The sequence below is a fragment of the Camelus ferus genome, chromosome 6, assembly GCF_009834535.1.
Source record: "Camelus ferus isolate YT-003-E chromosome 6, BCGSAC_Cfer_1.0, whole genome shotgun sequence".
NCBI lineage: Eukaryota > Metazoa > Chordata > Mammalia > Artiodactyla > Camelidae > Camelus > Camelus ferus.
In genome coordinates this window covers 93,187,677-93,198,142 of record NC_045701.1, presented here as the reverse complement: position 1 = coordinate 93,198,142, position 10,466 = coordinate 93,187,677, and the positions used below count along the sequence as shown (strand labels likewise).

General features: G+C 59.2%; 1 protein-coding gene across 2 annotated transcripts; it reads right to left on the bottom strand.

Annotated features, from left to right (window-relative positions):
• Positions 1–2,978: 2,978 nt before the first annotated feature.
• Positions 2,979–8,105, bottom strand: SIVA1 (SIVA1 apoptosis inducing factor). Of its 2 annotated transcripts, none has more exons than XM_032482818.1 (4): positions 7,920–8,102; positions 5,715–5,909; positions 4,869–5,016; positions 2,979–3,130 (listed from the first exon to the last, which is right to left on the bottom strand). In XM_032482818.1, exons 1-4 carry the CDS (start codon positions 8,035–8,037, stop codon positions 3,073–3,075), a joined length of 519 nt encoding a protein of 172 aa, XP_032338709.1. In that variant the 5' UTR covers positions 8,038–8,102; the 3' UTR covers positions 2,979–3,072. The 2 variants fall into 2 exon arrangements, with proteins under 2 accessions (XP_032338709.1, XP_032338708.1); XM_032482817.1 differs by lacking the exon at positions 2,979–3,130 and adding an exon at positions 3,137–3,313 and having other exon boundaries at positions 7,920–8,105.
• Between the last annotated feature and the right edge of the window lie 2,361 nt (positions 8,106–10,466).

Here is a 10,466-nt window from a genome sequence, read left to right as displayed (position 1 = left end):
GAGGAAAAGAGGGAAGGGGGACTCCCTGAGAACACCCTGACCTTCCAGGCAGAGCAGTGGGGGTGCAAGGAGACGGGCACCTGGGGGAGAAAAGACCAGAGCAGACAGGGAGGGGCCTGGGCAGTGAGGACCAGCTGGGCTGCAGGGAGGCTGTGGTGCCTTTCCGTGTCCCACCCTGCTCTTCTGAGCCCTGGGCCGGCCTCCAGAGGGACAGGAAGTCAGGAACAGAGGAGCCTTCAGCACATGGAGTGCCCGCATTTCGGCAGGTGTGCGTAAACGAGGCGCTGACCGCACTGCATGCTGCAGACGAGGCCCTGGGGGCTGTGGGCCGGTCAGCAGCTCTGGGTGAGGAGCCAGCAAGGGGGGTGCAGCTGGGTGCTTCGCGCTGGGGTCAGGACGCCGCCACCCAGTGGCTGCCTGCTCACAGGCGGGTTCATCTCTCGGTAGCTACGTAGTCCATCCTTTCACTTCTTCTGTGCCTTTAGTCGGAAGGTGAACTTCTGCGGACAGCAGACGCGGGGGGCGTGCTCTGCGCTGCTGCCTGGGCTCTCCGACGGACCTCCGTCCTGGTGCCGCCAGTGGGGCCGCAGGTAGACTGGGCGGAGATGCAACAGCCTCCTGCTGTTCTGCGTGTCCCGCTGGCTCTTTGTGCCTTCTTTCTTCTCTGTCAGCCTCATTTTGGACTGCAATGAGTATTTTTTAACATCCCATTTTCTCCCTTTTATTGACTTATTTCGATTTCATCGGTTTTTCCACTGATGTTCCTTTTCTGTTCCAGGATCCAATCCAGGGTTCTGTGTGGGATTTATTTATTTAAAAATTCTAAGAAGTTTTTTTGTTTTATTTATGTATTTTCTTAAACTGACGTACCGCGGATTGAGCCCAGGACCTCATGCATGCTAAGCACATGCCCTACCAGGGAGCTGCACCCTGCCCTCCGTGCAGAACTTAGAATAAATCTCTGCTGAATGGATGACTGTGCTCCGGCCTGGCTGCTTTAGGGCTTCAGTGCCGGTCTTTTAGTCAGTCTACCGGCAGCTGAAACGACAGCGCTTCCCACGTGAACCCCTAGGGCAGCGAGCGACACCTCCATCTCTGGTCTCGATGCCACTGTCGTAACTTTTGTTTCCACAAGTTCAAAACCCCCAAAGAACATTATTATTTTTGCTTTGAACAGTCAATTGTCTTTTTAACCTGTAAAATATTTTAACTGGTAAAATCTGTCAAATTTACCCCTTCAACCACTTTTAAGTGACCAGTTCAGCGGCACTAAGTACATTTGTGTGGTTGTGCCACCGTCACCACCATCGGTCCCCAGACCTTTGCATCTTCACAAAGTGGACCTGTTCCCATTAAACACGAATTCCTCCTGCCTCCCCCAGCCCTGGCACCCCCTCCCTGGCCTCTATGAACCCGGCTGCTCCAGGGACCTCACATGAACGGGACGACACAGAACTTGTCCTCCTGCGACTGTCTTGTCTCACTCAGCATGACGCACACAAGGCCCAGCCATGCTGGAGAAGGTGGCAGGATTTCCTTCCTTTTTTAAGGCCGGGTAATAATCCATTGTGTGGATGGACGACGTTTTGCTTATCCATCCATCCCTCAGTGGACACTTGGTCTGTTTGAGCATTTTTACTACTGTGAATAATATTGCTGCGAACACAGTACACAGGTGTCTGAATCCCTGCTGGGTATTCTCCCGGGAGTGGGGCTGCTGGGTCACGGGGTAGCTCTGCTTACCTTTCTGAGGAACTGCCATGCCGTTTTCCACAGCGGCTGCACCATTTCCCGTCCCCACCAGCAGCGCACACGGTTCCAGTGGCTCCACACCCTTGCCACCACTTGTTTTCTGTTGTTTTTAGCAAGTAGCCACCCTGATGGGTGTGAGGCGGCCCCTCCCTGTGACGCTGACCTGCGTCCCCTGGTGACGCTGAGCATCGACCTTGTCACGCGCTCACTGGGGCTGCAGTCTGCAGGGAACGCTGGAAGGAGGGCCAGGCCCCCGCGGGAAGCCAGGTGACAGGAGGAGACCCCACGATGAGGACAGCTAATGGAGCGCTGTTGCCCGTGTCCAGAGCACAGATGGCCCGACGGCCAGGCCCTCACGCCAGCTGGGCCAGGGTGGCCTCTGGAAGTTCTCAGTTCAGGAAGACCTCAAGTTCTCCCTTGCAACCCTCCCAAGACCCAGCTCCCCTGTGGCCTCCTCAGCCCCGCCCCCGCCTCAGTGGCTTCACACTCAGCCCGCAGCAGCAAACCCCACCCCCGCCCGGCTCCACCCACCACCCAGCTTTCTCTAGGAACCCAGGTCACCTGCCCTCCCACACAGTCCAGAGACCCCACTGCCCCCGGGATGCCGTGCTGGCCCCGCCTGCTCCCCGCCCCAAAGAACCTCTCCACTCATCCACGGTTCCTCAGGGAGGCTGGGGCCCTGCAGAGACCCTGGTGTGTGGGAACTGGGGCCCCAGCACCGGGTGAGGAGGCCCTGTAGCCTGCAACTCTGCCTTCACCCTCGGCTGTCCTCCAGGCCACCCCACCACCTCTCCCATCCACTCCCCTCCCTTCAGGCCACACAGACCGCCCCAAAGGGAGCCAGGCCATCACCCCTGCCGGCCAGCACTCCTGGGGGCAGGTCACCCAGCACCTCAGCCACCCAGACAACGGTGTACGGTGGCATTTCAGGGACAGCCTGGGACACGGCCCCACCCCACGGTGCACTGGAGTCAGACAACCTGGGCCCGCACACGCTGGGCTTGTTTCCCCACCTGTAAACAGGGTGATGGGGCAGCTCCTTACCCAGAGCTCAGGGCGCTGACTGAGCTGCCAGGTGACAGCGGGCGCGCAGGCCTGCCCCCCGCCACCTTGGGCTCCCTCCAGGGCCGGGCAGGCCACACGCCCTAGAGGCTGCTGACAAGTGAGTCCCCTCGTCCAAATATAAAGGGTTTATTCACTTCTGTTGTCAGGAGCACAAAATACAAAATACAAAATAGAACCCCCCCCCCGCCCACCCCACAGTTCCTCAGCGTGGACACCACCAGGTCATCCGGGCAGGGCTGGCGTCCACTCCCGCCCTCAGGCCTCGAACATGGCACAGCTGGCACAGAGCACTTCCTCATGAACGTCACTGCCGCTGCGACACGGCGGGGGCAGGGAGAGAGAGGAGCTGGCGTTAGGCAGGGTCGTGCTCCTGGAGCTACAGGGTGAGGTGCTGCCCCCAGGCCCTTGGCTGTATCAGGAGACAGGCCGTTCACTGCAGATGCAATCAGGATGAGGTCCCGGGCAGTGGGGATCCCAATCCCACATGGATGGTGTCCTTAGATAAAGACACACACGTGGAGGGAAGGCGGCCCAAGGACCTCGAGAGAAGGCCAAGTGTGCTAGCGCCCTGGGCCCAGAGCACCACCTCCTTCAGCCCCTGGGGGTGTCAGCCCCGCTCCTTGACAGCCAGGCTCCGTGTGGGATGTGTGTCTGTATTCAGGCCGCCCCCGCCAACGGACACAGCAGAGGAGCCCACCTGTGGCTCAGCCCAGGTCTCAAGTGGGCCCGAAGCCCCCACAGAAACCTTCCAAGTGGTCGGTGAGGGTTTACTGGCCCCTGATGGTTCCCATGGGAAGCACATCAAACAGGGTGAGGACGAGGCAATTCAGTGAATCACGGGGAAACTGATTCACCAGGAGAGACCCTGAAGGGACAGGAAACTGGCAACATGCTGCCTGTCTGACACACATCAGCATGGAGTTGGAGCCGCGTGCCCCCTGGTGTGTGGACCAGAAGCCCGGGCCGGCTCCCACCAGCACCGCCTGCCCGTGGCCATACTGAGAGCCAGAAGGATGACTGGGTGTGGGCTGAGGCGGCAGGGGGCGGGCAGGGGCTGTGGGTGCAGCAGGCCGAGGCCTGGCTTCGGGGGGAAGGGGGTGCCACTGCAGCCTTGTGACCAAGGCAAGCCATCTGTTTATCAAAGGGGCAGAGCCCCTGCCCTGGCCGTGGCCCAGAGAAATGCGTGCGCGGTGAGAGCAGGCTGCCTAGGCACCTCCGCGTGAGCTCTGAGGGCGTCTGGGGATGAGGACATAGAAAGCAGAGGCGGGAAGAGACCAGCTAGGGACTCCCCGCGGACGGCAGTGGGTCGGGCTGAGGGATCTGGGCAGCTCCCCGCTACCCAGGACCTGCCGGGCGCCCACCTCTCCCCATGGCCTGCCCTTCTGTGTGGTCAGTGGCCCTCCAGGGAAAAGGCACTGGCCGCTGGAAGGGCCCTGCGTTTTTCAGTTTACATATAAACAGGAGAAGAAGAAGAATTAAGCTGGCAAAGACAAAAGAAAGGATTCCACGTCTGTAAGTAGCCCGAAAAGTAATCCCCAGACCAGAGTCCCACGCCCCCCGCTGCCAGTGAGGCACTCCTGGCAGATGTTAACTTTCCACAGCGGGTCTTAAGGACTGTTGGGACTAGGCCAGTTTGAGGTCTGCAGACCCTTTCCTACAGGGCACGGCCCAGTCCCACCGACAGCCAAGAGTGGCCCCTGGGACAGGCCAAGGGCTCCTGGGCAGGGACAAGGGACCCCCTGCCCGCGGCTGCACCCGCTCGAGTCTCCTGCCCTCCCCCGTCAGATATCCTCTGCTAAGGAGCACAGCACACAGAAGCACCACATGAGACTCCCTGACCCGAGGGCTTAACGGACCAGAGCAGGAATCACCCAGGACAGACCACAGCCCAGTACAGAGCTGGCGATCTGCAAGGCCTGGGTTTCCTCCAGAAACAACCCGAGGACTTCAGAAGAAACTCAAGCAGGGCCAAGTATTTACTGCCATCACTGTGGCCACGGGCAACGCTGGACAGGCCTGCTCTCCCGCCCCCCTGTGGGGCCCACACTTACTCCACGAGGGCGCACAGGGCGCAGGCCACGGCGCCACAGCCACAACAGGAGCGCACACAGCGCCCGCACAGGGCGCGCTCACACTGGCCGCATGCCGCCCTCCCGTCTGCAGCTCGCACGCACGACGAGCAGGCTGCCCCGGCCAGGTCTGCGAGGAGGAAACACCTGTCAGCCCAAAGGGGACCTGAGTGCTGGGGGCCACTGCCTCCCCACACCTCACTGGGTCCTCCGGACACTGGGTGAGTCACACAGCACCCAGGCCCGCTTCAACAGGAGACCCCAGGTGGTTTCCGCGACTCCACGCTGACTGCTCCTCCCATTTCTCCCGCCACCTAGATGCCGGTCCTGGAAGGACCAGGCTCCCCTGACTGTCCGCACCAGAGCCCTCCAGGCCCTCGTCCCCTGTGCCTCACATCTGCACCTCAAAGTCTGATCCCCGCACCCTGGGCCCCGCCCAGACCCAGAGTGGGAGAGCTTTTAACCAGGACATGGGCGACAGTTCGAGAAGCACGCCACACTGCACAGGGACCCAAACAGGCACTCCCCACAGACAGGGCCCTTTTGAGGAGCTGCAGGGGGAAAGCCGGCAGGACACACAGGGGGTCACCCCGAGGGGTCTGCTCTTTCTGACCCAACAGTCAGAAGCCGGTCACCACCTCCCGGCATGGGTGTCAGTAGGGGCAGAGCCTCCTAACATTGGCTCTTCTGGCGTCTGCCTGGTTCGGCAGACTGGGCAGAGCTCCTGCCTGGTCAAGGAGGAAGAGATCCATAGAATAAAGGGAAGCCTGCGTGCCGCCCCCCTCCTCCGCACACAGCCGGGAAGGGTACGCTGTCGGCCTCACTCACCGGCTTCAGAGGCCGGGGCTCGGCTCCTGGTCAGCCGGCCGTCGGGTCCGATCAGCATCTGCCCACGTGCAGCGCGAGGGGCTTCCATGGGGCCAGGCTTTGGGGACTCCGGCGTGTCGACGATGGCACAGACCTCCTCCCATGTGTGGTCCATGTAGGTCTGGGCCCCGCGGAAGAGGAGCTGTGTGGTTTTCTCTGGGGAAGACAGATGGTTCCTCCGTTTACAGATCCGCCACGTGGAAGCTCCTGCACTTCATCCTGCCAGCTGTGCTCAGTCCCCTCTCAGCCGTCATCCCGTCACCCCAACCGGCTGCTCCCTAGCGAGCTGGGTCCCACTCCCTCTGCCCTCTTGCTCTTCCTTGCCGGGACTCGGTGGCTACCCACTCCAAGAAGGTTCTGGACCCTGCAGCCCCACCTGAGCTCCCTCTCCTGTCACTCTGCTCATTTTCCATCCGTGTGGCCTCACCTCCTTGCTGCCGCTCTCCGCCCCAGCACCCACAATCTGGCTTTGTTCAGCAGGCAAAGCCCCCGCGCTGTGGTGCACCAGTTCACAGCCAGAGACTCGGAGCTAAGCCTCAGGCCAGCATGCACCCCTTCACCTACCGCAGAGCAGCCGGCAAAAGACATGGCAGCAACTGGCACCCGACAAAGTACCCTAGAACTTTCCAGACCTCTGTGGGCCCTGAACACCCCAACCCCAGAGCTGAGGCGGTTTCTCAGCACCCAGAACAGTGCCTTTCCATCAGGGAACTGGGGCTTCCACAAGGTCAATGCTGGGCGCCAGCCCCAGAAATTGCGGTTTTCTGCCTTGTCCCGACAGAGCCAGGGTGGTGACGTTAGGAGCTGTTGGCGCTATGTGCAATTGACAGAAGCAACAGGTACCAGGGAACTGATGACAGCCCCACCTCCCCCAGCCCCTCCCCCACCCCCCGTGGTAGGACAGGAATGGGGGGTCATGTGGTGAGGTTAACGCTTGTCTTCAAGGGCTTGCAGTTCTTTCAAGATAAAGAGGCCAGGCTTCTGGCTTAGAATTTGTTACAGGAGTTCACACTGGCCTCATTCCATCGGCCCTCCTTCCAGATGCCCAGCAGCCACCCCCTGAGGGGGTCCTGCAAGTGATGAGCCTTGGCAAGTGCTCTAGGACATCATGGTCAAGGAAGAAGGCCAAGGGCTGGACTGACTCCATCTTCATTTGTTACTAATTCTTCTCTCTGTCTGCACAGTGTTTACATTTTTTGAATCTCCTGGTGGGGGAGAGCATGTGCACTTTTGCCATAGTATCAATGAAATGTACCAACGAAGTGGCTTCACTCATTTTTATCACCTGCATGGTCTCGGAAAGCATCAGCATTTGCAACCGGAGTGTCCGAGAAAAGAAAGGGCTGAGCAGTGCTGATGGGGGGAGCTGGGGGCGGGGGGTGGGGAGTGCAGGAACAGCAGGACGAAGAGAAGCAGGGTCTCCCCAGGCTGGGCTCTCCCCCAGGTCCCCACTGCACGGCGGCACACTCCATTACAAACACCCAAGTCACTGTCTAACCACTGCACGGGCACAAACCTTGTGCCCCAACCACTAGGTGAGGTAAGCCCCACTCAGGGGTATTAACCACCTCAAAATGACGACCTGTAATATCAGTGCACCTAGAATCTGCATGACAAAGCCAGATGAGAAGGCCCTGGCATCCAGCCACCCTGAGTCCTACTGCACTCTCCGGCTTTCTGGTTTTCACACAGGCTACTGCCTCCACCAGGAGTTCCCTTCCGCTCCCTCTCTGCCTGCCTAACGCTGTAGGATTCGGCTTAGACTGCTCCTCCCCGCGACCTGGCACTGGCAAGTGGTCCTGCGGCGACCGGTGCCTGCTCTGGTGACCTCTGGAGACCCCTCCTCCTGCGGGTCCCCCACTGGACCGGAGGCAGGGTCTCCCGCGCAGCAGCAGGGCCACGCAGGGAAGGCGCGCTCCACAAACGCCTCTCGGGTGACAACGGGCACTTCCGCGGCTTATCCCGCCCGGGACATCCCACCCCCTGGCCTCTCACTGGGCCCGGAGGCTCTTAGAGCTCGTCAAACATCCCCGCAGGGGAGGTGGGGGCACTCCCGACGCCCTACTCACCGCTCCCAAACCGGCCGGACGGCGCCGGGGGCGCGGCTTGCGGAGACCGCCCGCCCAGGCCCCGCTTCGCAGCGAGGAAGCCCAACCTCGCACTCACCGAAGATCTCCCGCGAGAGGCGCTCGGCGCACACGCCGCGACTCAGCTCCCGCGGACCCACACGCACCTTGAGCTGCAGCGGGGCCGCGTCCGCGAACGGGCAGCCCCGCTTGGGCATGGCCGCTGGCCCAGAGCGGCGCAGCTCCCTCGCCGCGCCTCGGTCGCGCGTGACGTCAGGGCCGCGCGTCTAGCCCCGCGCGGGGCGGAGGCGGGGCTCGTGCGCGGCGCGGCGCGGGATAGGCCGAGGGCGAGGGAAGGGCGGGGCTCGTGCCCGGGGAGACACGGGATAGGCCGAGGGCGGGGCGGGGCTCGCGAGCCGGGAGGCGGGACTCGGCAGCGCGGGAAAGTCCAGGAGAGGTCAAGGGTCGGAGCGGGAGCGCCGGGGGCGGAGGAAGAGGGCGGGGCGGAGGAAGAGGGTGGGCGGGGCGGGGCGCAGGCGCCGCGGTATAGGCCGGGGGCGACGTCGGGGGCGGGACTCGTGTGAGGCGCGGCGTCTGATAGGCGGGGGCGAGTTGGGGGCGGGGCTTGGCGTGGCGGCAAGGAAGGGGCCGGCGACTCAGCGCCCCAAACAGCTCCTGAGGGTGGTTACGTTCCCGGTTGGAGGATGGCTCGCTCTTGTGTGATTCTTAACTTGGAGGAGTTGCCCGCCCGCAGGAAGCGGGGAGTGACGTGTGAGCGTGGGCACAAGTCCCGGGCCCATTGCGTCATCGGGGCGGGCCTGACCCAAGGCCGGGCCCGGGCGCCACGGCGCGCCGGCACCTCCTTGGCCGCTCCTCGGCCCCTGCCCGCCGCCGCCGCCGCCGCCGCCGCCGCCTGCGTGGGGTCCGGGCCCGGAGGCCAGGCCCGCGCGGTCCAGCACGAGGCCTTCTGTTAGGGCTCTGCGGCCACTTGTGCTTATCCTGGGAATAGATGAAGCTCTCGGGGCTGCTGGTTTTCGTCTTACAGGTCTTGGTTGGAGGTTTTAAAAGATTTCTTTGCGTTCAGATTTGAAACTGCCATGGGCTTTTTAAGACACAGTAAATAGTGAATTAAACATCATGATTAAAAGAGACCCTTGTCCGCTCTTCTGTTTCAATCTAATTTTAATTTAAGAAATGTCTGTTGAGGGCCCATTAAGTGTTGGTTAGTTTTGTAGAGTTGCCATAACTGCGCTTAGGCTGGGGGCCCAGACAGCAGACACTTACTCTGCTGCAGCTCTGGAGGCCGGGAGTCCAAGATCGAGGCGTCCGCAGGGCTGGTTTCTCCAGAGGACCCCTCTAGGCTTGCAGACACCCTCCTCCCCAGGTCCTCCCGCGGTCGTTCCTGTGCGAGTCTGTCCTCACATCCTCCTCTGGTAAGGACACCAATCAGACTGGATTAAGGCAAACCCATTTGACCTCTTTAAAACTTAACTACCTCCCTGTTCATCAAACAGTTGAAAATAAAACTACCATCTGATCTAGCAATCCCGCTTCTGGGTGTGCAGAGGAAATCATTGTCTTGGAGAGCTATCTGCACCCCAATGTTCACTGCAGCGTTGTTTACAATAACCTAAGTGTTCATCTCTGGATGAATGGGTAAAGAAAATGTATTTGGAATACATATATCATGGAATACATAATAGGATATCAATCAGCCATAAAAAAGGACATCCCGCCAATTGCAGTGACACCCTGGAAGACATGCTAAGTGAAATAAGTCAAAGAAAGACAAATACAGTACTGTATGATCTCACTTACATGTGCAATCTAAAATCATCAGACTCATGTATACATCTGTCAAAATTCATCAAATTGTACGTCTGAAATACGTGGTTTACTGTACAGGAATCAAACCACAATAAAGGTGTTTAAAAATAAGGGGGGGGGGGTATAGCCCAGTGGTAGAGTGCATGCCTAGCATGTCCAGGGTCCTGGGTTCAATCCCCAGTGCCTATATTAAAATAAATAAATAAATAAACCTAATTATCACCAAAGAAGTCAAACAAAAAAACTAATAAAAAATAAACATAAAAATTGACTTTGCAAAGAAAAAGATTAGTACTTACAAAAAAAAAAGTCATCAGACTCACAGAAGCAGAAGAGATGGTGATTATCAGAGGTTGGGGGTGGGGGAAATGAGGAGATGTTGGTAAAGGGTACAAACTTCCAGTGCGAAGGTGGATACCTTCTGGGGAGCTAATTATAGCACAGCATTATAGGTGACCATAGTTAACCCTGTATTGTGTACTTGAAAGTTGCTAAGAGTGGATCTTAAATGCTCTCACCATAACAAAATAGTGATTATATGAGACAAAGATTATCTAACCTGACTGCGCTAAACATTTTTGCAATGTATGTGTGTTTGAAATCATCACATTGTACACCAGAGTGTTGCAAACATTAAGAAACAGAAACCTCCTTTAAAATGGAGCCAAGAGACCAGGAGAGGGAGCAATCAGGCCCCACCCCTCTAAGTTAACTGCAGACCCAGCAGGAAGAGAGCACCTTGCATCTCGGAGAGAAGGTTGTTGCTTCACTGCCCAGCGGGAGGAGGGATTTCTCTCCGCCTGGCAACAGCCCAGCCAAT

What these genes read in the sequence shown, in the direction of transcription:
- SIVA1 (XM_032482817.1), bottom strand. Translation starts at nt 8,037, where the DNA reads ATGCCCAAGCGGGGCTGCCCGTTCGCGGACGCGGCCCCGCTGCAGCTC. An exon ending in AGCCCCGGCCTCTGAAGCCG is followed by an intron (nt 5,017 to 5,714) that starts GTGAGTGAGGCC and finishes TCCTCCTCGCAG; the next exon opens with ACCTGGCCGGGGCAGCCTGC. An exon ending in GCCCTGTGCGCCCTCGTGGA is followed by an intron (nt 3,314 to 4,868) that starts GTAAGTGTGGGC and finishes TCTTTATCTAAG; the next exon opens with GACACCATCCATGTGGGATT.